At 50.2% G+C, this 25,955-nt stretch overlaps 10 protein-coding genes across 10 annotated transcripts; 5 read left to right on the top strand and 5 right to left on the bottom strand.

The window, feature by feature from the left end:
- The first annotated feature begins 54 nt into the window (after positions 1-54).
- On the top strand, positions 55-541 carry BDV37DRAFT_266693 (uncharacterized protein). The gene has a single exon (XM_032083944.1). It carries the CDS (start codon positions 282-284, stop codon positions 498-500), a length of 219 nt encoding a protein of 72 aa, XP_031934387.1. The 5' UTR covers positions 55-281; the 3' UTR covers positions 501-541.
- Positions 542-4,604: 4,063 nt separating this feature from the next.
- On the bottom strand, positions 4,605-6,147 carry BDV37DRAFT_71162 (phosphotransferase family protein). Its single transcript, XM_032091096.1, has 3 exons — positions 5,828-6,147; positions 5,474-5,769; positions 4,605-5,409 (listed from the first exon to the last, which is right to left on the bottom strand). Exons 1-3 carry the CDS (start codon positions 5,924-5,926, stop codon positions 4,710-4,712), a joined length of 1,095 nt encoding a protein of 364 aa, XP_031934386.1. The 5' UTR covers positions 5,927-6,147; the 3' UTR covers positions 4,605-4,709.
- Positions 6,148-6,494: 347 nt separating this feature from the next.
- On the top strand, positions 6,495-7,330 carry BDV37DRAFT_277207 (dUTPase-like protein; the record flags this gene model as incomplete). The annotated part of the gene is made up of 3 exons (XM_032085705.1): positions 6,495-6,825; positions 6,953-7,125; positions 7,244-7,330. The coding sequence occupies 3 exons, from the start codon at positions 6,495-6,497 to the stop codon at positions 7,328-7,330; spliced, it is 591 nt and encodes a 196-aa protein (XP_031934385.1).
- Positions 7,331-7,515: 185 nt separating this feature from the next.
- BDV37DRAFT_71159 (pyridoxal kinase) lies at positions 7,516-9,475 on the bottom strand. The gene is made up of 6 exons (XM_032091095.1): positions 9,012-9,475; positions 8,932-8,942; positions 8,725-8,804; positions 8,456-8,668; positions 8,288-8,405; positions 7,516-8,234 (listed from the first exon to the last, which is right to left on the bottom strand). Exons 1-6 carry the CDS (start codon positions 9,063-9,065, stop codon positions 7,592-7,594), a joined length of 1,119 nt encoding a protein of 372 aa, XP_031934384.1. The 5' UTR covers positions 9,066-9,475; the 3' UTR covers positions 7,516-7,591.
- A 1,239-nt stretch (positions 9,476-10,714) lies between these two features.
- On the bottom strand, positions 10,715-11,546 carry BDV37DRAFT_277205 (uncharacterized protein; the record flags this gene model as incomplete). The annotated part of the gene is made up of 4 exons (XM_032085704.1): positions 10,715-10,810; positions 10,858-10,970; positions 11,006-11,221; positions 11,507-11,546. The coding sequence occupies 4 exons, from the start codon at positions 11,544-11,546 to the stop codon at positions 10,715-10,717; spliced, it is 465 nt and encodes a 154-aa protein (XP_031934383.1).
- BDV37DRAFT_266678 (uncharacterized protein) lies at positions 11,190-13,393 on the top strand (the record flags this gene model as incomplete). Its single annotated transcript, XM_032083943.1, has 1 exon — positions 11,190-13,393. A coding segment is annotated over exon 1 (1,171 nt), but the record flags the coding sequence as incomplete, so codon positions are not given.
- Positions 13,373-16,561, bottom strand: BDV37DRAFT_266677 (AFI1/MesA family protein). Its single transcript, XM_032083942.1, has 3 exons — positions 15,456-16,561; positions 15,344-15,404; positions 13,373-15,291 (listed from the first exon to the last, which is right to left on the bottom strand). The coding sequence occupies exons 1-3, from the start codon at positions 16,109-16,111 to the stop codon at positions 13,636-13,638; spliced, it is 2,373 nt and encodes a 790-aa protein (XP_031934381.1). The 5' UTR covers positions 16,112-16,561; the 3' UTR covers positions 13,373-13,635.
- Positions 16,562-16,686: 125 nt separating this feature from the next.
- On the top strand, positions 16,687-18,090 carry BDV37DRAFT_266675 (putative calmodulin). The gene is made up of 3 exons (XM_032083941.1): positions 16,687-16,865; positions 16,930-17,389; positions 17,464-18,090. The coding sequence occupies exons 1-3, from the start codon at positions 16,863-16,865 to the stop codon at positions 17,871-17,873; spliced, it is 873 nt and encodes a 290-aa protein (XP_031934380.1). The 5' UTR covers positions 16,687-16,862; the 3' UTR covers positions 17,874-18,090.
- Positions 18,091-18,370: 280 nt separating this feature from the next.
- Positions 18,371-20,388, top strand: BDV37DRAFT_266673 (rab-GTPase-TBC domain-containing protein). The gene is made up of 3 exons (XM_032083940.1): positions 18,371-19,088; positions 19,141-19,916; positions 20,101-20,388. The coding sequence occupies exons 1-3, from the start codon at positions 18,606-18,608 to the stop codon at positions 20,222-20,224; spliced, it is 1,383 nt and encodes a 460-aa protein (XP_031934379.1). The 5' UTR covers positions 18,371-18,605; the 3' UTR covers positions 20,225-20,388.
- Positions 20,389-21,123: 735 nt separating this feature from the next.
- BDV37DRAFT_277200 (uncharacterized protein) lies at positions 21,124-22,490 on the bottom strand (the record flags this gene model as incomplete). Its single annotated transcript, XM_032085703.1, has 3 exons — positions 21,124-21,875; positions 22,207-22,363; positions 22,419-22,490. The coding sequence occupies 3 exons, from the start codon at positions 22,488-22,490 to the stop codon at positions 21,124-21,126; spliced, it is 981 nt and encodes a 326-aa protein (XP_031934378.1).
- Positions 22,491-25,955: the final 3,465 nt, after the last annotated feature.

Here is a 25,955-nt window from a genome sequence, read left to right as displayed (position 1 = left end):
AAAAAAAAAAAAAAAAAAAAAAAAAAAAAAAAAGGAACGGGAGCAAGAACAAAAGATAGATCAGTAGAGATGCAGAATAAGCTCACCTGGTGAAGGAACTTGAGACACGGAGTACACGGCAGAATTCAGGCACCCGCCGGCTTTAAAGATGAGGCTCAATCGGAGACAATTTGCACGTCACAATTGAGGATACGAAGATGATGCGCGGTTTGCATGAGATTGAGAACCGCAAATTGTAAGAGGTTGGTGGGGAGTAGGCGGACCAAATTGTAAGAAGGATAATGAGGATGAGACAATATCCAAGATACGCGACGATCAGAATGGTGATAATCCAGGCGGCACAAGTAGTAGCCGCCGACTTGGAAACAAGTCAAGTGGGGGGGCGAAGAGGAAAAACAACAGTGGTTTATGGCCCAGGCATAATACTCTCAGCGGCGGCGCCCGTGTGGGTTGCAGGAGCAATGATTGTCAGATGGACAAGCCAAGAGAAGGGAGATTGACCATAATAATAATAATAATAATAATAATAATAATAATAATAAGAGCAGGAATGATAATAATGAGCATGGGCAAACCAAGAAAATAGAGCGAATAATAATGATCACAGTAATAGTAATGGCATTAAGAGAGCATTACTATTATAATAAATGGTGGTCGAGAAACGGCTGGAAATGAAGCTAATAGTACTGGGAGCGGGAGTGACCGCCTAGCAAAAGGCTGGCTTTTTTAATTCGAAGCGGTCAGCGAGGGTAGAAACCCGGAAAGGTCGTCGCAGGGAATTAAAAAATGAGAAAAGGAAAAAAAAAAAAAAAAAAAAGAGAGAGAGAGAAAAAGAAAAAGAAAAGGGAAATTAGACACAATCAGGATGGTTTCTTAGTTGAGTCAGCTAGAATTCTGCTCATTGAGGAGAAAAGGAATCTGAAGGAGATCCACTACCGGCCGAGCTGGAACCCGGGCCTTTCGGTGGAGACCAAGCGACGAGCGAAACACCAGCAATGCGATGTCAGTCTGTCAACATCTGTCCACTCTCCGGAACCTTTTAGTCTCTCTCTGGGGGAAGCAGAATCCAGACGATCCCCTCTCTGTGCCTGCCTCGGAATTGAATTCCAAGAAATAAATAGTCGAAATAGGTCGAAACGGCCGGAGGGGGACGGCGGGCTGGACGCTGACTCTAGACGCGCCAACAGGAAAAAGTGGGGGTGAGCACCAGGGGAGGAAATTCAGAGAAAGACAAGAGGTTAAGCTGCGTACCACTTGAAGAAGAGAAAGTACTGAACGGAGTATCAACGATCGTTCTCCCGATCCAATACCATGGAAGATTCAGATCAGATGGGAGAAAAGTAAAATGGAGAATACTCAGAAAGAGGGAATTTGTAAACCTGACCATCTCCGTGCATTTTTCTGTTCTTGATTTTTCCCACTTTAATTCTCTCGGGCTCCTTAGGTACTGGCAATCGCCCTCTCTTCATGGCACGTCCACGAGGCCGAACCAGCCGCAGTTCCACACCGCACTAAACCCAAAATGACCGGAACACACTTTTGAGGCTCTCCGCGAATGCACGGTGATTGGCGGGGACCCGACGGCCAAAACGAGGAGGCTGAACTGTTCTCTGCATCGAACCGCCATGGAACCTTGGGCACTCGCTTGCTTGTTCACCTGAAGAGGATTGACGGGGGGGGTGAGTCAAGCTGGAAAGCTAGATCGATGACTGACCTCATCGCTGATGTGGCCATTCTTCGCCATGCAGCTACTCGTGTCTACTCTGGCTTCTTTTCTCTCATGATTTGTTTTTCTCTTGTCCATGGTATTTTAGTTTTCCTGATCCTTGTGCGTTACTACCATCTACTATTGCCTTAGTCATCCTCCAAGAGCACAATTTCTCCGATGCGTCTTCCGTCGTAGCCTAAGTTTTGAGGCGACAAGGCTGTTAACTCCCTTGCTGGCTTGACCGCCACGCAACCTTAGCACTACTCCTTCCAGGTTAGTCTCCTGGGTCAACTAGTCATCAACCCTGAATCGACCGGATCAAAGCGTTTTGTGCGTCGGGGGAAAAATAATAATTCAATAAATAAATTAAAAAAAAAAAAAAAAAAAAAAAATCAGTTGCATAGGTATAATAATTGCTTAAAAAAGAAAAAAAAAAAAAAAAAAAAAAAAAAAAAAAAAATCAGAACCAGGACGAGAGCTACCAAGGACAGAGTAAAAAGGGGCATGACCCTCGAGGGTTTCATGCTTAACCTACGAATCCCCGAATCCCCCGTGACCAACACAAAGCCCATTCTCATCGTTTTGAATGTTGGGTTGAGATCTTTTCGGATAATTATTATCAGGTCCCGTCCATGATATTATTCTTGGTTTGTTATTCTTAGTGCCTAGAAAATCCACTCATAGGTAGTGTACGACTTGGTAGCACCCTGCAACTGTCGACTGGGCCCGTTTGATTCTGAGTGCGACCAGTCAGGATCCCGATAGGAAATGGGGATGGGCACTGTTGCAGCAAGTTTAGCGTGGTCCTGAAGAATCACGCGTGTTCGGTGTGAGGCTGTACAGAAATATAGTTAGACTGAGGGTCAGAAGCGAAAGAGAGAGGGAGAGAGAAACCCAAGAGCAAAAGGAGGGGGGGGAATTTCGTGCTACGCCTGTCACTCTGCAGGAGATGATCGGACCAGAGATGTAGCCCCACGTTGGACCGGTCTCCACTTGGGATTGCACTACTTGCTGTTGGTTGCCAGTAGGAGTTATTCATGGGCTTGGAGTGACCAGAGAAGTCATTATGCATCGACGGTCCTACGTCGGTGGTGCACAATCAGCCTTTTAGCGATCAAGCGGGCGTAGCTGATTCTCGTCTAGAGGGATTCTAGCGCTAGTATAATAACAAGCCTTAAGCCACGAATACGAATAGCTCCATAAAAGAACGAACCCATCGGGTGAAGTATATCTTCCTAGGGCTATCTGGGTTGGATTGTTGTTGTTTTTTCCCTGTGGCTTCTTTCGATCTTTTCGTCCTTTCTCTACCATTGCGATTGCTCCGGATATCAATCATATGGATGGGGTTCCAATCTTGGAACCATTCGCAGATCTAGCTTCCCTCTGACTGATTGCAGATCCATCAGCAGGATGCAGGACATGGTCAGGTTTCTCTGTCCAACATTTACCCATGGATGCTCCGCCTGAATATTGGCAATTGGCCGAGAAGCCAAAAACCCCTCTTTCACTTTTCCAGCCTCTTGACATTCGACGCTGCCTAGACCCCTTATTTTCTTTTTGCTTTTTGTTTTTTCCCTCTCCCAACGGCCACGATCGAGTCTAGTGGCAAAAAGGTTTAATTCTAAACTCGATCCGAGTCAAACAAACTACGGCAATCTGCCATTCCTGTTCCCTCTGCTCGGTAGGTGGGGAATCGATATCTCCCGTATACTCCGTTTTGAACGGACACAGGAATCGGATGCCTGTATTACCGACAAGGTGATAGTCTGACTGGAAAAGGCAAAAGGAAAAAAGGTCTCACTCAATCCCACCGGTTGATTTATTTCTCGCAAGCACAAACGCGGCCCGCTCCGGGCCCCATCTTCATCTCAATGGATACAACCAAAAACCTACCAGGGTCGCATCCCTTCCCCAACCATCTTAGTTTAATGTGCAATTAATTTATCAAGCATTCCGGACGCTCATAACATGATCTGTTATTGACATCATATGGATGGTGTGCTTCCGGTAAGCACCGGGTTGATCATTTACCGTTTGTCACCTGTAGGCGAGGCGCTGTTTCGGCCGTCGAACGATGAGTCTGCAGGGATCTCTCGATCGGGGCATTTTTGTCAAGTGGGATGGTATTCAACGGTGTGGGCCAATGAAGGAGATTGATCCTGGTCGCCGCAGAAAGGGGAGGGTCAAACCCCACTGTGATTATGGAGACTGAGGGAATGAGAGGGAGAGACTCCGCGAGAGAGAGAGAGACAGGTAGCCCTCACTTGGCCGTCAAACCCCCTCTCCCCCATTAAACTATCCGTGAGGACCTGTTGTTGGCCTGTCAAGCTTACTAGTTAGGGTCAACTTGGACTTCCTAGCATGTAGACTGTAGATTGGGTATAGGTATAGGATGTGATGTCGTGATGAAGGTAGTATTTGCCCTCTGGTCGGTTTTCTCAGCCCGGAGTTGCCCGATGTTTTTTTGCTTTTCTTTTCCTTACCCGCCTTTTTAACCCTTACATGAGGCAACGAGGAAAACAAAGCACATGAGCCGCACCCAATTATCATGGTCCAAGCGGCTCACTGCTGACATTGCGTTGGTGACCGCCCACTGGACCATCAAATCCCTTGGCGCATATACGAGTCATCTTCCGAATCTCCGATCGTCAAAACAATTCGTCATTGACACCCTCAGGCTTCCAAAATGTAAGAATTTCAATTATGTAGAAACCCTGCCAATTACGACGACAATTTCTGGGGCTTACGCTTGCCTTCATGGGAAGAACAGACTCTATTCGTCATCTACCTGAGCTTGCATTATCCTGCTTGCGTATGGGGTTCGGTATAAATCACAAACTATGAATGAATACCCGACAGGCCGTTATGCACCAATGGGCCACCCCTCCTCCCCTTTGCTGATCGCATATACGTCGCTGGCCTACACGCCACAGGTCTACGAGCAGGGTCCGCATTAGGTTCATTCTAGCCGTCGGAAGAGATTGGACGGTTAGCAGCAAAGCTACAGTTTGCCTTTTTGAAGCATTGTGTTCTGGACGGCCTTGACCCGTTCCCAGGCGGCCAACGCGAACGGCGTAGTCTTTTTGGCATGTTCGTGCGCTTGGGCACTGCTGGCCTGTCTCAGTGCATAGCGAGCTTTGACTCCTTGAAGGATAATCGAGAGCCTCCAGGCAAAGAAGGCGTCTCCCCAGGGGAGGTCCGGGGTCGGGTCCCATCCGCCCACTTCGCGATACCACCGCACGCAGTCTTCACGTGCGGGTAATCCAGGTATCCGGCCAGGTTGGAACTGGTCGGTCGAGTGGTCGGTGCCATCCAGATAGTACGGACTCGTGAGGTTACAGAAGTCCGATAGGGGATGCCCCACCGTAGCCATCTCCCAGTCCAGGATACCGATGACGCGGGGCTCAGTCTTATGGAAAATCATATTGTCGATCTTGTAATCGCCATGGACTAGCGTGCCGCGATCCTTCGGCTGAGTAGACTTATTCGAGAAGAAGCGCACCGTCTCCATAAAATGCGGAAGTTCCCCCACTGGCTCCTTGGTCTCAACGTCGACCGCCTGAGACTGCGCTTTGGACACCGTCGAGAAGGTGGAGATCTGCCGATCATAGTACCCCGACGGCTTTCCGAAAGTTTCCAGACCAACTGACTTGGGGTCGACTCGATGGAATTTAGCCAGGGTCTGCACCGCTGCCTTCCACCTACAGGGTTCTTTTCTTAGTAATCGAGGCTCATCCTCAGATGACGCATGGGGACTAAACATACAATGCGTTTCTTTCCTCAGCACTAACTCCCGGCATGGCAGGATCGGTGAATAGCCGACCGTCCAAGAACTCCATGATATAGAACGGGGTCCCAATCACATTGCTATCTACGCAGAGACAGTAGGCCTTTGGTACGGGGACGTCTGTCTGCTCGAGTGCGTGGATGACCTTATATTCGCGTTCGACCTTATGCGCGGTCTTGGACAGGAGCTTGCCCGGGGGCTTTTTGCGCAGGACGTACTGCCTTCCATCGGTGCCGGTCAGCAGATAAGTTGGATTAGACTGTCCGAACGAGAACTGTGGGGAGTTAGATCGTGCCCATCAGCCATACGTGATTTGGTCCCACTGTGCTTACCTGTTTCACATCTAAAGGTGTCTGGATCTCAGGTACATTCTGATTGAGATACCGCTCCAGCGACGGGATATCAATTGGTTGGCGCACCGCTCCAGCCATGGCCAACAAGTATAGTAATTAAAAACAAAACAGATAGGATTGATTTCCGGGGATAGTAATAGTTATCTGCGAACTAGATGCCTAGATCGCAGGGAAGTTAGCGGGATCATTCTGAAGACAGGAGGCCCGGCAATAAATGCAGGAAGATCAATTGTGAATCGTCCAGTCCATGGCCGCCACGGACCGAGGCTAAACAGCCAGACGACCTCATTGGCATTTGCGGGGCGTTCGGCAACCTCCACAGCTGCTTGACCCCAAGTGAAAAATTTCGTACCAAGCTCAACTTACACTCTTCTTTTCCACGTTGTGGGGTATTCTATTGGCTAGACCCTGTTTACATACAGTATCTTTCGTCAGAAGCCATACACCCCCAAATTTGTCGCCCTTCCCTTCCTCCTGATTGCCTAGGCTAATCCAGGGCAATGCAAACCACCCAAACACAATGCCTCCAACGCCAAGCCCATTAAACGCGCTACGCGTCTACACGCGCATAACCAAATCGACGATCCACCACCACACACCGCAACGACAAAACCACCTCCACCACCTCAAAAACCTCCTCACAACCATGACCAAAGAGACCACTCCCCCGCCCGAACAACAAACAACCACAAGAGAACCCCCCTCACTCCCGACCTCACCCATCGCCAAGCGCCCCAAGCCCAACACCACCACCGAAGACCAGTCCAAAATGACCAACAACACCCCCGTCACCTCCATCTCGCAGCCTCTGCCCCCGCTGCTCATCAAGAAGCTGAACGAGGGCGGCCGCGCCCCGACTCGCGGCTCCGCCTTCGCAGCCGGATACGATGTCTATGCTGCTAAGGAGACGGTTATCCCGGCTCGGGGAAAGGCGCTGGTTGATACGGGTATTGCTATTGCTGTGCCAGAGGGGACCTGTACGTTTTTCACTTCTTCTCTATTTCCCATTTACTCTAGGCCCGAGCTTGTGTGGACTGTTGTTTCTTGGAAAGGAGATGGTTGAATTGAAGAGGGGATGTTCGCTAACGCATGATACCCATATAGACGGCCGCATCGCGCCCCGCAGCGGCCTCGCCGCGAAGCACTTCATCGACACTGGCGCTGGAGTCATTGACGCCGATTACCGTGGTGAGGTGAAGGTTCTCCTGTTCAACCACTCCGAGGTCGATTTCCCCGTGAAGGCTGGAGATCGCGTTGCTCAGCTTATTATCGAGCGGGTATGTTTTTCTCTTCTCTTTCTCGATCGTTTTCATTCTGCTTCCTTCCATTCGTCAGTTTTGGTTTTTGGGTTCATTTGATTTATGTGCGTGTTGTTGTGGCTGACTTGCGGGACAGATCTATACCCCCGAGGTTATGGTTGTGGAGGAGTTGGAGGAGAGTGTGCGTGGTGCGGGCGGCTTTGGAAGCACTGGTACGAACTAATGACGATATGATTGGTTTTGGATGGGGTGGGTTTCATATACTTGGCGTTGGTTATATAGAAAAGAATTGGATTTTTTTTAATTACTCTATTATTTTTTATTGGGTTTGAGGAGGCTGTGCTGGGGATTATAGACCGGTATAGAGCATGTGATTTGGTCATTAGACTTTCAAAGCTCATGGATGGTTGCAGTATGTATGCTAGCCGTACATATTTATCATCTAGTTCTTATCTATCGTACGTTACATAGACAGCACAGTGGTCTATTGGCTTCCCGCCGGTAAATCTTCCTTCCTCCACTCCTGCGCCTGGAACACCACCGTCGGCTCACGCAGGTACTGCACGTTCCTCACCAATCTCACCTCAGCTGCTTTACTCTTGCGCAGATGCTCCCGCTTCAGCCTCTCCTCTTCACTAAGCACCTCATCGCCCCGGGTATCAGCCGCCCGGAGCTCCGCATCGCGCGCCTCCATCGTCTTCTCGAGCACGCTGTGCATGCTCGCCAGAACCTGGACGGTCGCTCGCGCCAGAGGGAGGTCCGTGGCCTTGACCTCGTCGGGGGACACCCAGGACTTTGTCGTCCGGAGCTGGGGGTCCGCGGCGAAGACGGCTTCCCGGAGGCGGGCGACGATGAGCGCAGCAAACATGTCACCTGTGCCGCTGAAGTAGCAGTCCAGGGCTGGGACGTCGATGCGGAAGAGACGAGGGGACCCGTCGGAGCGGGTTGTTGAGCCGATGACGGTCAGGCTGTCTGGTGGGGTAGTGGTCTGCGATGAGGGTGATTGGGTGAACCTGGACAGGTCGACGGAAGTGATGATTATGTGGGGGACGTTGTAGGTGGCGTGGATGGCGGTGATGGCTTCGGCTAGCGTGCTGAGAGAGGTGATTTTGATTCCCGATAGGGTTCTACGAGGCATGAGTCACATTTTCGAGACAACAGGGCTAGTGGCTTGACTCACTCGGCTTCGAACTGATTGGGGAGAATCAGGTCCGCGTGGTGGATGATCGTCTTATAGGCTGGTACCACGTCATTGCTAACGTATAGGCGGCCCTGGTCGCCCATTACCGGGTCCAGGACTATGGGCCGTTAGTGAGGACGCTAGATGTGCACCGTGGATCATGCTTACCCCAGAAGAAAGAGCCGGGGTTCTTTTCAGCCTTGCGCTGCAGATCCATGCCGATGGCTCCTACAGCCTCGACGGCTGCGGCGCTGGGCGCATAGCCGGACAGCATGACATCAAAATCCGTTAGATGGCTCTGGCATAGGCCCTCATAGAGTTCAGTAATCTGCTCGGCGGTTGCCCTGGTGCCTTTGAATTGCCTGTAGCCAGTATGGTTGCCTGTTTGGAATATCATCAGTTTCGGGCCTACTAGGTAAGCGTGGGCAATGACTCACTGAAATGGACGGTATTCAACGCGGCAACATCACAGCCCAGTAGTTGCATGACCAGCGTTGCCATTTTGTTTCCGACATAACTGACCTCTCATGTTAGTAATCGAGTCATGATCTGTCCAAGTAGATGGTGTCCGGGGAAGCCATTGGCCCATTGCGGGGTGATCCGGAGAGGGATGGATTTCCAGATCTCAACAACGAGATACTTACCCATAGACAACCTATACATACCAGATTAATCAAGCTGACCTTATATGGGGATCATGACCGCATTTGACAAAATGACTTACATGGCTTGCAATGGCAAGGACCCGGGTCTCGGGGACTAGAGAGTCTGTGGACATGATGGAAGAGTGGAGATGAAAGACTCCAAGGGCTCAGTTGAAGTCAGAGAAACGGACCGTCAATAGTCGCCGACAGATTCTCAGGACCAGAGGATTCAACGACAGGAAATCGCCATTCGTAAAGAGCCAGACAGCGTTCCATGTCAATATCCATCAGTTTCTTAGTCAGTCGGATCGAGAAAGTGGGATGCATTCCCCGGGCCTTGATTGGCTGATGCCTCCGGGTTGTCAACCTGCATCTGATATGCTTATCGGCCCGATAAGGCCATACTTTCATCTGCCACATTGTATATGCCAGTGGAGTCAACTTCCCATCTATATCGCAGTTTACCAGGGCCCTTTTACGTGTGCTAATCTCGATATAGCACGCCAGGATCCACTGCGTTTAGATATATGCGAGATTTCTATACAGAAGGAGCAAGTCATAACGATAGCTGCCAGCTAGGGCACACATATTATGCCTAATGATCTGTTCTACTTCTTAACTAGCTTTTAGCGCAGAGACGACATTAGTAGTCTTTCGTCTTTCGCTGCCTTTTGGCATAGAAGATTTGGCTTCACTTGTTCCAGTCACGCTCTCAATGAGATTCGGTGCTAATCAAAAGAGCCAGTTGTGGCATCAACCCTGTTGCTATGCATGGCAGTCCAACCCACCTTGTCGTCAGTAGTTCGTGTGCTGAACTAGAGGCGTTGGAGGGGAGCGAGATCTGATAAGCTCACTGATTCAACTTGGTTGCAGCACTGAGAGCCAAGGTGTGGATAATTTCACGTCACTTTTTGGAATTCCGTCAGATCCTGTGTACAGGGCGTGGCGGCCATCCAAGGGCTTCTTCAAAAGAAAAAAAATGTAGGGCCCTAGGCTACGGTCAACTTTGGTGAAGCAACGCGACATTTGGCCTCCGCTTCACAGGAGATGGTCTGTTCGAGACTATTCCGGAGAAGCATCTGCTGAAGAGGTGCCTTGTTCTTCTGCTTTCGGCTGACTTAATTCAATTGAATGTTGTAGACAGTCCTTCGCTTATGCGTTAGGTTATGGTAGGATCTGGTTTGAACGGTGGGCGGCTTCGAAGGAAGCGGGTGTAGCAGATATTGAAAATGTACTGAAAAGGGGGTATATCTCTGAGCTCCTTCATTGTGAGGGGAACGGGGTCGATAGCCGTATGTCTTGAATGAAAAGAACTCTGAGCTAGATGGAGAGGTGGGTAGCTGCAGTCATAAGGAGGAAGCTGAAACAAACAGTACCCCTAAGCTCTTTGCTCTTACCTAATCCACGTTTTCCTCTGTTGGGGAACTCCTTTCCTTGGGATGTTCCGCCCCGCTGTGACAACGATGGCCTGTTGTGCAGCGACCTTCGCCGTAGGAAACGAGATGCGTATGGCAATTTCCGTGGAGCGCGGCCACGGGGTTTTCTAATGTGGTCGCATATTTTGTGAAGCTTCAGAAGCTGGATTTTTCCGAAGGGAAAAATCGTATCTGTCAGCATAAAATTCGCCGTAACTGTGCCAATCGGAACTGTATAAAAACAACCCCATCCAAATACAGTTGAGGGTATCCTAAAACGGACCTCTGGGCCGAATCATCGCAACCGAGTAGCTGGTTGTTTCGCATGCTGCTGTTCCGCGCGATCTGGTATCCGCTCTTCTCCACACTCACTCGGTTGAGTCTCGTGGACTGGTGCACCGACCGGCATTCACGGGACCTCGCACGGGATAGCATAGAAGTGTGGATTCACCTCCTGCTGTGGTCTGTTTGATCAACGTGGAGATGACCATGTAACCGAGCATGAATTGACTCTTGAGTGGGCTAAGCGCTCTGGTTCTCCTAATCGATCGGATACCGGACCAGACCCGACCAAAATTTTGCTCTGCTGCCATGGATGCATTGGGCGGTTGCCCAATGGAGGCTCTTTTCTAATTCAAGTTGAATGAGCTGTGGATCACGACTGTCTTGGTCCAGGGGAAACAAAGGAACGACGATGTATAGAGATGCCAATCCGGTGGCTGATAGGACAGGGATGGGAACTGCACCGTGCCCGGAGTGTATTTGGTGGAGAACGGCACAGACGGAGAACGAAATGCGTCCGTGGTTGTGGTTGTTGTCCAAGTATGAATGGGTTAGCAACTTGGCACCTCCTGCAAGGATGGCCTTTTTTTTTTCTTTTCCCATGTCACGTCTAGAATCAGGCAAGCAAGGCACAGAACATACCGTGACTTAACTAACCCTGACATGATCGAAGACCACTCAAATAGAAGGAATGGAGGCATTGCGTTATCCTTCTCTGATTTTTGGTTCTCTTTTGACTCTTTTTCTCGATTTCTATTTCTATTTTCGTTTCTTTCTTCTTCCCAATTTTTTTCCCCTACTTAATTTTTTTCGTTCCTGTACCTAATGTAAACTTAATAGGGCACGGCGGAGCACCAATGATAAGAGCCGTCAGCTACTAAGAATAAATCCCCGTCTAGTGTCGGGTCCAGAACCCATTCTTTTCCAAGGCCTTTATTTCTTGTAATTCCCCTTTTCTCCTGGCCGGCACTTTTTACCTGTCAAGTCGCTGTTGTTTTTAATAACCGTAATTAATTATAAGTCTGGGGGGCTGGAGCACGAGTGGATTTTTTGCATGATAGTTCTCTCTTTAAACCTCATCTTCTCTACAACACCACTGCCACTGCTTGGCCTCCTCGCTCCCAACCACCAGATGAGTGGCCAGGTACCGTGGTGATCGTTCTTACCATGCTCCTTTCATAAAATTAATCCCACCTTTTGTCTCTCTTTTCTGTTTCTTACCGACACTCCTTTACATGCCCTTTTGTGGCAAGCCATTCGTTTACAACCTCTGCCATCGCAATGAAATTCCGATGGCATACCACTGTCCGAGCGCCGGAAAGCCGAACTATGCAAATCAGCAACATGCGTCCTCGCCGACGGACTCAAATGCCCAGCCTTCGCCAATTACTACTGACTGTCATTGCGGTCCCATCCGTTGTCGCGTCCGTGATCCCATCCGCCGCCGTCTGGACAGATCTAGATTCCACCACCGCGCTCGACCTCCCCGTTAGCGGAGAGATCGTCACCGACGATCTTCAAGATGTATCTCATTCTCCACTCGAGGAACGTGCGGCATGGGAACCCGTCCAGCTAGACAGCAGCTCTGAAGAAGACGCAGCAGCGCACCCGCCCATCCTCCTATCACCCGAAGAGAACGAGCAGACCAACGACAATGCACAACCAGCACTATCCCAAAGATCGACAAGCAGCAGCAGCAGCAGCGGCGGCGGCGACACGCCGACGCCATTCGACAGCAATCTCTCGACGAACTTCACGTCCGAAAGCTGCCCGAAATTCTTCAAGCAGTTCCTGTCAGACTCCAAATTCGCCAAATGCTACGCCATCTCGATGCTCCTGCGGGACTCCAGCTCATTCTTCCAGACGCTCAAATCCGCGCCGGCCACCTCGCACGTCCTGGACCTGGCCTGCGCCGCCGACATGGACCAGTGCTCGTCCGTCATGACCGACCTCGCGTCGCGCATCACCAAATCCGACGCCTGCGGCAAGGACTACGAGCTGGGCAACCCGGTCGTGACAAACGCCTACACCGACATGATCATCTACGAGCCCATGTACCGCGCCTCGTGTCTCAAGAACCCCAGCACAGGCGACTACTGCTTCGTCGACGCCGCCACAAACAGTTCCAACCCCTCCGACTACGACGTCTACTTCATCCCCTACGGCAGCGCAATCACCAACGCCCCCTACCCCACCTGCAACGAATGCGTCCAGGCCTCCATGGACATCTTCGGCGAATGGGCCCAGAAAAGTGGCCAGCCGCTCGCTCGCTCGTATCTCCCCTCGGCCAGGGGGATCAACTCCAAGTGCGGGGTGCACTTTACGAATGCGAATATCACGGTTGCAGCAGATGGGGAGTCCTCGGCGGCTTCGTGGGCGGTGCGTCGTCCCGATGGGATTCTAACGGCGTGCGTGGTTGGCGTGAGTATTGTGGCAAGTCTTTGGGGGTTGATTTAGTTTCCCCCCCTCCGGTCACTCCTTATTCGATCTTTTGAGCTGTAGAATTGTATATTTCCTCGTTCTTCTTCGGCTTCGGACTCGCGTTCAGGTCACGGTTATGGGTTATGACAGCGGTTGCTTCTTTCTTTTATTCCCGCTTGGTTAGATATCTCTTTAATGTTTATACCTGTATTTAATCGGTTTCTTACAATCCTTACATATCATTTCTTCAGCCTACATTCTGACAGGTGTGCGCAACTGTATGACTGGAAGGTGTAATATTTATGTATCAATATCGACACGAAATCAAACGTAAGACATCAAATATCATCCTAACCCTTCGTCAAGTTCTAATATGTGCCTTGGGGCTCGTCAAGAGGTATATCCAAAACAAACGAAGAAAACATATCCAATAAACGACAAGAAGTAGAGGCTATAGAACTGTCATAATCATAATGTATCCTGGTAGATTTTATGGTATCTTGGGTATAAATGGTCAAGCGAAACGATCCAAAAGAGGCATAGAAGGGACTGGGGAGACAGGGTGAGGCATGATAGCCAACGCGTCTCACCGTAGCCCGTCGCCCATTGCCACCCCAACTAGACTTCGGGGGGCTCCCATTTCCGGTCCTGAGATGGGGCTCTGCGAGGCAGCGTCTCGCTCACGCTTTACTCGGAAAAAGGCCAGTTTTGCAAACCGGTTCAGTTGATTCCAAAAGTGTTGGCCAGCAGGGTGTTTGCTGATCCGCTCCAAGAGGTCTACTGTCGCCTCGCGGACCGTCTGATCAGGGTGGAAGAGTCCCATGCTTAGGTAGAAGAGGCCGGCTTGGTTTTCCGGTGTGACCGTTAGGAGCTGGCAAATGCCAGCGTAGTCTTTGACGGCATAAGCAAAGGCGATGTAAATTGCTCCCGCTTCAGGCGAAGATAATTTTAGGGTACGGAGTCGTTCATGGTGGTGATGAAGGTCTGGTTTTATGATCGGTCGCGTAGGATAATATATGGCCGCGATATCTTGGATGAAGGAGTAATACGAGCGTGTTGTTCGCCATCCTTCGATTCGGGAGACCGACGCCATCAGTTCGCGTTGTTTCGATATCTCGTCGGGCCAGACGTGGCCATGTCCTCGCAGTGTCGTAGGGTCCAAGGGGTCCGCCTGAACCCCGCTGGGGCTTTCCGGGGACAGCTCTTCATTGGGGCCGATGATATAGAGATTTGAGGCGCCGTAGACGGTTTCCTCAAAGGCGGAAGCAACGCGTGCGAACTTCAAGATGTAGGCACGCCATTTGGCTCGGATGGCATTTTCACCATAGCGGTTGGTAATGCTGCGCTGAACGTCTTCCATAAATAGATTGTCTCCGGTAGGGTCGGAGTTCAAGTTCGAGGCATGGAGATGGTTCAGTCCTTGCTGCTGAAAATACAAGAGTCCTTCGGTGATCGGTGCAGGCTCAACGTGACTACTGATTTTGATTCTGCCCGTAGGGAGATCGCAGAGCACATCCCACCACTCGGGGTGGTTGGCGAACGTGGGATTGGTCACACCGGCAATGAAGCCGGGAACCTTGAGGAGATCATCAATTTTGGTCAAATCAGTGTAAGGGAACGCATGCCTGGTGAATCCACGCAGTATCCCACCGGATGCGAGTGCGCAAGCAGCAAGTACCGCCTCCGCAACCTCTCCCGAAGGGCGATTATGGCCCAGAAACACCACCCGTTTTTGGGTTAACATCGCATTGACCAGAATGATGATGGGATGAGTATAGGGACCGCTGGTGGTAAGGTGAGGGTGGATTGGGAAGGGCTGAGGGGAGGCACTATGAGGGCCTGAGAAGGTTTGGATGAGCTTGATGAGAGAGAAATCTCCCACGACCTCAGGCCAGATCACCGTGGGTACCTTGACCGGAATAGGGATATCATTATAAACGATCCTGGACTCAAACTCATGAGTATCTCGAGGAAGCGTGTACTTGGAGGCCTGCTTTTTGGGCGAAGTCGGTGAGTCCGGGTCGGATGACTCTCCCTCCTCCGCAATTCGCTGACGGATCATCTGCTCGAACTTTTCGATAAACATATCCTTGCAGTTGCTAGCCTGCAATATCTGTCGCTCTAAAAGGGACAGCTTGGGGAGGAGAGAAAGGTCCATGTCATTCAAAGCATTGTATAACGAGGCTAGCGTTTCCAGATAAGGGTTCTTGAAATAGTCTTCCAGGGCTAGAAGAAGTAAGGGCTATTGCCACGTTAGTTCACATCATCCGGCGTCTTGTCGGACGGTGGCCTACTTTATAGATATGGAGGAATGAGTGGCGTGTACATATAGCCATCGCTTTTACAACCGCACCTCTGTGAGCCGTTTAGTCGTGTTGCGCGCCGAGAAAGGACCAAGAAACATACCTTTTGACTGTATGGTCTTGCTTTGTATTTACAAGATTCAGAACATACATCAACGGTGGTCCCTCGCCACCCTCATCCTCATCATCACTGCTCTCCTCTTCCTTGCCAGACTCATCTTGATCCTCTTCACTGCCGCCGGCCCCGTCGCCCCCATGCGATGTTCTGGACTTCTTTTTCTTCTTCTTTGCCCCCAACGAGTCGTCATCGTCCTGGTCGGCACTGGAGTCCTTGTGCAAGAAAAAGATTGTCCAGTCCTGGCTTCGGACATGAGTTTGATCCGGAAGCATCAGCTCGGCCAGCATGCTTTCGTCACCGCTGATCGCGGCGGGATACTGATGTTCCATGATGGGGCCCCGGTCAATGTGGAAGGAGGCAACGAGGATGTACTCGACATGGCGCTCTGACGAGTCACGAGGATATTGCGATTTACATTTTCGCTGCCTATAGGCCGGGGGAGCAGCGAGGTTCGGCTCATAACCACGCACGGAGGTAGCGGAGTTGCTCACGGAGCGGTTGTGAACGAACGACGGGGAGGGAGATAACCGGGGTACACCATTACTTTTGGAAGAGCTGGACGTCGGAAGCGAACGAGCAGCGTCATCGGATGGTCGATGAGGGAGTGTGAGACTCATTTTCCTTTCAGGAGGCAAGAACATAGGAGGAATGGTTCGGATTCGATCGCGGGCAAGTTGACGGGATGTTTGGGGGACAATGGAGACGAGCAACAAAGGAATAACCGCATGCTCCTTGGAATTAATTGATCAACGACTAGATCGATTCCTCCCAAGAGACCATCTGCGACTCGGAAGTTCAAGCTGTCATGGTCAAGTAAGGCAAGGCTACTTTCGCCACGCTGAAAAGATCCCGTCGGAGGATTAGTTGACTGATCGACCATGTAATTCGTCCGATTCAGGGGTGGGAAAGGGGGAGTTTGGATGAAAAGAAGCCTTTAGATTTGGAGATCCACAGCGGGGAAATTCCACGGAAACACCACAATCGCCATGATCGGTAGACTCAATTGCGGGCAGAAGGGACGGTCATGACGGTTGCATGTCAATTGCAGCCGAAACTGTCAAAACTGACTCGTACTCAACTCATGAATTTTCCAGGAATGCCTCCATGCTGCTTCTACTCCGGATTAAGCTCCGCGCACGTGCCCATTGCTCTGCCGGGCCGACGTGATGCCGAAGTATTTGTTTGCTTTCGGCTTGTTTTGGGGTGCTTTGCTCTTCTGGGAAAGGTATTTAGCATTCTAGTTATCGTCGATATCAAATTGCGCCGCCACCAACCGTTAAAGTACTCCCCCGCGCCTGTACTTCTCTCAGCACTACTGGCTGTTGCATTCCATACATAGTACATATCTTTTGCAAACAAAGCTAATCATCCACCCCCGGGGGTACCTGCATCATGGTACGCATAATGTGTTTTCTCCCCCACAATTCCCCCATTGCCAAGCTCACCATGTTGCGCCTAGGTCACCTCAAATACGCCCTTTAAACCGTCGCCGTTATCCTTCAGCTCTCCTCGTGCCTCTCCTTTTCGTCGTCCCTCTACGCCGAACTCTCCGCCCACAGGGATCACGCCAGGGAGTTCACCCAGCCGAGGATACACCCCGGTAGTGTCTCCAAGCAAACTGAATCAGTCATATACCATTGAGCACGAAGATGCTTCGCCAACTAGTCGAGAACGAATCCCCCAACCCCGATTTTCAAGAGAGTCCCCATCTGCATCGCCAACCAGAGGGGCCAATTCACCAGATCGGTCACCGAGGATGGGTGTCCGGTCGATGGGCATGACGGCGGGTTCGTCAGATGCAGCTTCTAAACTAGCGCCGGCGCAACTCCGAGAAATCAGAGAGGCTTTTCAGGTTCTCGACCGGGATAATGATGGATCGGTGAACAAGGACGATGTCGCAGATGTGCTTGTGAATGTTGGTAGGTTGTGGAGGAGCCCTTCTCAAGAAATGGATAACCATATAGGGAGACACAAAGCTTACGGTGGTGAACAGGTCAAGATCCGTCTATGTTATCCGACTTCTTCCCCCCGGGGAGCCCTGAAACTATCAACTTCCCTACATTCTTGAACATCTTGTCCGGTCTACTCGCGCCGTTGTCGTCACGCCAAGAACTAGTGAATGCGTTGGCCGCTTTTGATGAGGACGATAGCGGCCAGATCAACGTGGGGGAACTTCGCGACGCTCTTTTACACACGACTCCGGACGAGGGAGAGCTTCCGCTCACCGAACGAGAGATCAACGAAGTTCTGAATGGGTTTACCGGGCGCAGGGCTTTTGGAGCCAAGAGCAGTAAGGGTCCTGGAGGAGGAAAGCGAGGGGAGGTATTTAGATACCCGGAATTTGTGGATGGGGTCCTGGGAGGGACCCAGAATGGACAAGCAAATGGACGGCAGGAAGCTTGACGCTTGGATTTACCGTTCAATGACCGGGTTCTGGCGTTCTCGGACTTGATGACTATTGTTTACATACAGCTCTGGAAGCTTTATTCCTCATGTATCCATCTATTTCTAGTGCTTTTGAGGTGGGACGACCCTGGATATGATGCGACGGTGCTACATGAGACGTCTCAGAGTGGCAAATTAATATGATCCTGTTTGATAACGAGAGAGTGGGATATGGAATTATTATAGGTCCCTGGTTTCTTTTCTATTTTATTTTATTTTACTATTATTATGTATTTTTCTTTTTTTTTTTTTTTTTTTTTTTTTTTTTTTTTTTTTTTTTTTTTTTTTTTTTTTTTTTTTTTTTTTTTTTTTTTTTTTTTTTTGTTTCCATGGGTTGGACGAGTCAGGTCGCGGTGGTGTGTATATAGTTGCGGGACTATTTAGTGACGGTCCACATCAAACACCATAGCAACTGAACCAAACTCCGGCAAAAAGTCACTTAATAAAATAATTCCATTCATTTTAAATTATTGCTTGCAGCGCGTCGCGTGTCCCCGCATTCCACCTTGCCCCCGTCAAAAAGGAAAAAGAAAAAAAAAAAAGATCTTCTAAATTACTATACTAGTAAAATCTCATAGGGGGTTTTATTCATGGACCCTCCCCCTGGTCCGTTTTGACTTGGTTCCTCAGTCTTCGTCAACCCCAAGGACCAAAGCAATAAAGATGCTTACATAGTACCTGCGACAAGCTATGAATTTCGCCGACCCGACAAAACGACAAGACCAACCGCAACCCAACATGGCCTCCCAACCCACTCAGGCCCAACTCAACCTTGCCGCTTTGGCCAGTTCACCATCGCCGCGAACGATGCGAAGTCTGCGCAAGATTCAATCCCATCAACTTCTCTCGTCCTCTCAGCTCTCCCAACCCTCAAGCGCCCGGTCGTCCGCTGGGCCCGAGGAGCTTTCTCAGCCAGCTCAACTAGAGTCGCCGCTGCGCCTGCGCACGCATCGTCGAGCCCGATCGAATAGCGACGCCTCAACCCGCGAGCCTCCTGCTATTGGGACCCAGCGACGACCGGGAAGGAAAACGGGCTCAGGTTTTGGCATCAAGAGATCGGTCCTGGAGACGTTGTTACGAGATGGACCACAGCAGGGAAATGTCCGCGAGGGACTACAAGAGCTGAGATACTTGATTTTGTCCACGAGGGTAGAAGCGGATGCGGACGGCATGGTATGTTTTCTCTCGCCCTGAGCTATAGAACAGCTACTAACCCTAAATCCAGTCATCATATCGAGTGTACCTATGGCTATCACTTTTGGATATCCCCCCTGTTCCGACAGACGAATATCTCTCTCTCATCTACCGCGGCCGCTCGCCAGCGTATACTAAAATCCGCAATGACACCTTCCGCACGCTAGCCACCGACCCCTTATTCAAACGCCGTGTTACAGAAGCAAGCTTAATCCGACTCCTCAACGCAGTAGCATGGAAGATTCACGACGCAAAGAACAAGAACAAGGCCAAAAAATCTCGTTCGTCCATGACCCGTCGACGAGAGATGGAGCTTCTCATCAACACACCCCCTAGCATCGCAGAGGAGGAATCGAGCCCAGAATTGACCACATCGAGCACCAGCCGCAGCAGCACCATCACGAGCGACTCGGCGATCTACGTACAGGGCATGAACGTCCTCTGTGCCCCGTTCCTCTACGCCGCGCGCAGTGAAGTGGAGGCCTTCGCCTTGTTCCATTCGTTCGTCACCCGCGAATGTCCGGGCTATATCCGCGGCGCCATGGACGGGGTCCATCGCGGTCTCCGTCTAGTGGACCGGTGCCTTGAGATCGTTGAGCCCAAGCTCGCCTCATACCTCTTCTCAAAGGGTATGCAGGCCGAACTCTACGCGTTCCCCTCCGTGTTAACCATGTGCGCCTGTACACCTCCTTTGCCTGAGGTCCTCCATCTCTGGGACTTCCTATTCGCGTACGGGCCACACCTAAACATCCTATGCATTGTTGCCCAACTCATCCGAATGAGAGATACCATTCTCGAGAGCCCAAGGTACGTCACGTCCCAGCCTAGCAACCCAAAAAAAAAAAAAAAAAAAAAAAAAAAAAAAAAAAAAAAAAAAAAAAAAAAAAAAAAAAAAAAAAAAAAAAAAAACCAAAACAAGAAACCTCCCCCAAAATCCAGACCCATCACACATTGCCACCCAAATCCACTCCCATCTGACATATCATTCCAGTCCAAACAAGATTCTCCGATCGTTCCCACCCCTCGACGCCAAAGAAATCATCGCCTTAACCGTCCTGATCGTCCGGAAGATCCCCGAACCACTCTACGCCGAACTGATCGACCATGCCAAGTAGATTGATTTCTTCTACATGAGCGTGGCGTCAGCGAAGACCTTTCTTACGTGTATTATTTATGAATTTCCTATTCGGTATTTTGCGCTCTTGGTCCAGAAGAGAAAGAAACATTAATAGCCTGTTTCCGGGGCCGCGGTAATGGCGTTATCTCTTCCTTGTTTTTTTTTTCTGATCTATTCTTTTTTTTTTTTTTTTTTTTTACTATTTTTCTCTTTTTTCCCCCATTTCTTTTTCTCATCTTTCTAATTTTCATGCCTTATGAAGGTGGCCTTGTATTATGACAGTATGATAGTATGATAAAGAGAGAATTTGTATTAGCTGTTAGATGAGTTATGAATGACGATGGCATTTATTATCATATCCTGCGAGTTCCCACTCAATATACAAACATATATCTAATATAAGCCCCAGGCAGCAAGGGAGGGACTCGGACTAAATATAGACACTGCGCTAGAATATATCAAGGCATTACTACTACTGACCACATGGACAAAATAACAATAATAACCAATTAAGTGAATATAAATATAGTCCTCTCTATCTCTAACCATCCTCACACCAACCCCCCAACAACGCCCTCAACATAAAAAGAAAAAAAAAAAAAAAAAAAGGTTTCAAAATAGTTAGTACTCACTATGCAAAACCAAACCCTACTAATATCCCAGCCCAACTTTTCACGTGTAAAACTAGTACCCTAGTAAAAATGGAATGATATATAAACCTCCATAACCCTGACCCTGAACCCTACACCGATCCGCCAGCCCCCCCCGTCCCGTCCGTTTGATGGCTAGCACGATTACCAACGCGAATATATAGCAAGCAGGCCCAACCCACACAGTAAAAAGAAAGATCAAGAAGGGAAAGTAAAAGCGAAGATCTGCAACGGGACAGGATCAACATCAAGTAGTGATCTCATTGCGACCAATCCCGGATCCATTCACGACTAGTGGCCCCGGCCGAGATTTCGTCTGAGGGGGTTCTTCGGTTGTGGGGGTGTGCTCGGGGGTGTAGGCGGTGGTGGTGGTGGTGGGAGGAGCAGAAGAGACGATGGTGACAGGGACCGTGGATGGGGGAGTCAGGGCGTAGGATGCGGCGAAGGGCACGGCGCGGTCGATCTTGACTCTGATCTTGGCGTTGAGGATGATGGAGTTGTTGTAGCGGGCGACGGCGCGTTTGGCTTCGTCGGCGGTGCGGAAGGTGATGCGGGCGAAGCCCTTGCAGCGCGCTGTGGCGGGGTCGAGGGGCACTTCGCAGGATTCGATGGTGCCGGCGTCTTGGAGGTGGGAGTGGAGGTCGGATTGGGTGGTTGTTGGGCTGAGATTCTGGATGAAGATTGTTCGTCGAGGAGAGGTCCTGAGGTTGCCGTTGCTTTGCGGGTGCGGGGCGTAGAAGGGGATTGGGGTGGGCGTATAGCTGTACGTGTAGCTGTAGGGGGGTTTATGGGGTGTTCGGTGGTGGGAGAGGTCCTGGAAGGCGGGCATGGGGGAGACGGGGTATGGTGGGTAGACGGTGAAGGCGAGAGGATCGCAGAAGGAGGGCGAGGGAGGGATCCCCGGCATGTGTTGCGATAGCGGATCGGGGTAGATGGGCATGAAGGACATAACCGGGGCATGTCCGTACTCCGGAGGTGGGTATGTTGGGCTCGTCCCGGCTATCATGGGCCTTGTGGGTATCAGTATGCAGCTTGGGACGCAGGATATGCGGGAATTATATGGAGATGGGGCTTACTCCGGAGATATGGGAGATGGAGGCACGGCCATGTTCTGCGAGACTCTTGGGGGCGTCGAATACCCTGCAACGTAGTCCGACGGGATTCCGCAATGTGGACTCTTCGTTGGCCCTGCAATGGGTCGAGTGGGTGAGCTAGTCCGAGCCAGCGTAACGACTAAGCTCTGTCCTTCCCAGCCGTTGGTCGATAGTCTATCTGAGGAGTTGTTAGCTGGGGACTCGAGGCAACCTTCGTTCTCGCACGGAATACCCACGGTAAGTCCGCCATGCTTCATCTTCGTTTTTCACGATGATCTGGCCCAGTCCGGTGGGAAACCCGTGGTGATCATCGTATACTACCGCTTGTCGGATGTGCAAGGCCGTTTGGCGTACTAGATCCTTCAGTTCTTGCCAGCGACAATGGGCTGGAATCTGTCTCTTCAGTAAGACAGCCATCTGGAAATCCGACTCGCCGCAAGACACTTACACCTTGAAGGAATAAAACGAATTCCTCGTCCGACCCACGTGGTCTTGACTTTCCTTTCTGCGGTTGAGGCATGGTGCAGCTGTGAATAGGGCGATGGATCAATTTGCTCGGGGATGTCTGCGGAGAAAGATAATGCGCGATATCCGAGAAGGCTTCAAGCTGAACCAGGTTTGGCAAAGACTATACCAAGAACGTGATTTCAAACAGCAGCCCGTAAACAAAATCGGTCAACGCCCAGCGGAAATTGGATTGGTAGATGTAGAAGCGATGTGACTGGCGTGGCATGCACTTCCCACAAATTGACTGACCACAAAGGACAGACTCGAATATCATAGAGCGTCCGGATGACCTGGCTAGAAGGCTTTAGAATACGGTCGCTCGTCCGGCAAGAAGTTCCAGAGCGCGCGGGACTGGATCGGAAATCCAAGGTTGAGATGGTAAATCCCTCCTTTAAACATGCAAGGATCGCATGGACGAAGGAACGAAAAAGGAAAAGGAAAGACAGAGGATTGGAACAGATCTGAATCGATCTATTCCGTGCATCCAGGGTCCCACCGGGGAGAAGGTGGGCAAAGATGGCAGCAGGAATCGCAATAGTGCAACGAGGCCAGACACGGACAAAGCCGCCGATGCATCGGCTGACGAATGGAGATGCGTGGCTCAGACAGCGCAAGGGAAATGGGCTGGAAATGCCTCCAGAGTGGATTGGGAACTAATGTTGAGATATGTCAATTTGCCTCCAATCTGATGGATGCGATGGACGCGGATGCGCGGACCTGTTATATGTCATGCATCTATTTCGGTGGGTAAGTAAGCTAAGAGCTCTGAGAAAGGTTGAAGAAGAAGGGAAAGGGAGGAGAAGGGGAGGGAAAAGGAAAAGAAAGAGGGAATAAGGAAGAAAAAAAGAAAACGAGAGCAATATTTGCTTCTTCTTTTTTTATTATTAACATTATTTCCCCCCCCTTCGTCTTTTTGTACGGTATGAATACAATTGTTGGTGCTATGAATAGTGACTTGGACTCCCAAGCCCTCCCAGGCCGTCATGACACACCTTCCGTCTCAGACGACCAGAAAGGAACGACTCTCAGATCCTCGAGGACGCTGCTCTTGGCAATACCATGTTACACCGCTAGATTTCAGGGCAGCCACAACAGGGGAACGATGGCGAAGCTGGAGAGCTCACGAAGAAGTGGAGCATCAGCCCTGCATTTCGTTCTGCGAATGAGAAGGCAACCCGGCTGGACGGCATCATTGTCTGTGAAATCGCATTGTGAGAGAGAGAAGTTGTTGAATAACCGATCATGGATCGGGTTAGACTGGGATCCTGGTGGTCAATAGCTGTCCCATTAGTGAAGATCTGCTGAGGAAGGAATTCACAGGAATTAACGGCGAAGACACAATCACAAAGACAAAACAGACGACGAGCAACGGTGATTGGAAGGGTTCGAAATGTATCCCAGAGTTCACGGCCAGCATTGCTTTTTGGGTTGTCTTCTGATTTGGCATTTGATTCAGCCGGCAAAAAGAGATCAACAGCATTGGTCGATGAAGATGGGGACCCCAAGATGATGCATCATCTTTTCTCTGATAAGCCGCACTCTTGTCCGACATGACAACTTCCCCCCCCCCCAACCAAGAAATTAGTACCTGAGCTATAACTTTTTCTCTTTTCTGTTGACATTTAAAATTTAGAGTCGTCCTGTCAGATCCATCGACGCGTCGATTGAATCTGGTTGAGAAAAGCGTTCTCCGTTGCTCCCTTGATTAACAGCGTTCCGATTTCGCGCTGATCCCCGATCACGTCCGCATATGAGGCATCCATTAATTGCCCAGCACCGCCCAGTCGTGATCAATGACTGCATATTAGGCGAGTAATGGCTGGTCACCGCCAGTACGACCATATGTCGCGATGTAGGGAGTAAGGTGGTTCAGAAACCGAGCGCTACGGAACAGTTTCACAGAAACTCATGGTTGAGAATCGTGACGGTCTGGAGACCGCAAACGCTGCGCCCTAGCGGAAGAGGGCAAAGACTGAATGAATGGAAGGTCCCTGAGCGAGAGACGATGGACAATTATGACGCGTCGAGTCTAGATGAAAGTGGTTATTCAATACTATGACTAACCCTTTTTATTTTGTCTTATTTTGTTGTTCTTTCATTTTCTTGTTCCGCTCCTGTCACTTTTTCAATGAAATAGAATATTCTCCGTCTCAAAACATACGAGTCAGCCACGGAACACCAAAGTAGCTTAGACTGAGTGACCATCTCAATCGAAAAGAAAAAAGACAAGAAAACTGCGGGATTCAACTAAAAATCGATAGTTCGACGATCGATCGATAGCCGACTCCTATCGTCTACCCGGTACCGTGGTTCTGGTATGATCTTCGACTAGCGACTATTGCTTCAACTGGAGACAGAGATGGAGGTATGTACATTGTACAGTGGTCATACATCCCATCAGTTTCCGCCAAATACCCACACCTCGTAATGGCTGGTCAGCGACACCGAGTCATGGGCCATGTCCATGTCCCATCGCTCGCGTGGATCTCGTATAACGAACGCGACTAGTCGGCAATAGACTTTCGGCAGGCCAGTACCGGAAGTTTTGCTTTTTTTTTTTTTTTTTTGGCTGGGAGCCTGCGGACTGGTTTGGGATTTACTACCGAGCACGTTAGTGTGCCTGATTGTTTCTGGAAGGTGTCTAGAATTTAGGGATGCACTTGACTCAACCTACTTGATCCTCGCTTAAGGAGCTCGGTTCCGATGTACTCTTCCTCGTGCAGGAGAAGCTTTTGATCTCCCAAGCAAGGTCAGGGAAATTGAATCGCCGAGAGCTATCTGGATTCGCTCACCGTGTCCATGGAAAGACATCGCGGGGATGGAGAGCAGACCCATGGAATACTCGCAGGGCAAAAGGTTTATGTCAACTGTCATTGTTTGATCCATTCGCCGAGACCTCAACTCACGAAACGTCCATGATTTCACCATTACTTCAACGACATAGACGGAGCGACTTTCTCCGGGGCGTTGGGTAGCAATCGTTGCAACGACAGCCTGAGGATGGTGAAGGAACGGGCAACACCAGATGTACAAAAACCCAAATATCCATACTCGGGCCTACGCTGGGCATCGTCAATGATCGCGTACCCTAGAAACTTCCAATCCCTTACGACAAAAAACTCTCTTATCCCCCTGAACTCCGCAATAGACACACACTATACTAGTACCTCCCTCCAGAGAATAACCCCCCCCCCGTACGGAGTACACATAACCTTCCTTCCTCAGAACATCCAAGCTATCTGAAACTCCCACCCGCCACCGGACAAAAGTAAATCAGTGGAGCCCTACAACTGCTGAAAGTCTGAAACAAATCCTACGAGCTCAAAAACGGAGAAGTCCGGCCACTCATCCCAGCCGAAATGAATCCCGAGAGATATTCGACCCACTGATCAGCTTGGGCTCTCCACAGTAACCGAACGTTACATGGCTGTAAAGGGGGTGGAGTCAGGGTGGTTCGTTTTTTTTTTTTTTTTTTTTT

The sequence above is a fragment of the Aspergillus pseudonomiae genome (genome assembly GCF_009193645.1).
Source record: "Aspergillus pseudonomiae strain CBS 119388 unplaced genomic scaffold BDV37scaffold_188, whole genome shotgun sequence".
Lineage (NCBI taxonomy): Eukaryota > Fungi > Ascomycota > Eurotiomycetes > Eurotiales > Aspergillaceae > Aspergillus > Aspergillus pseudonomiae.
The sequence above is the reverse complement of the archived record's forward strand: the minus strand, read 5'-3'. Positions and strand labels throughout refer to the sequence as shown.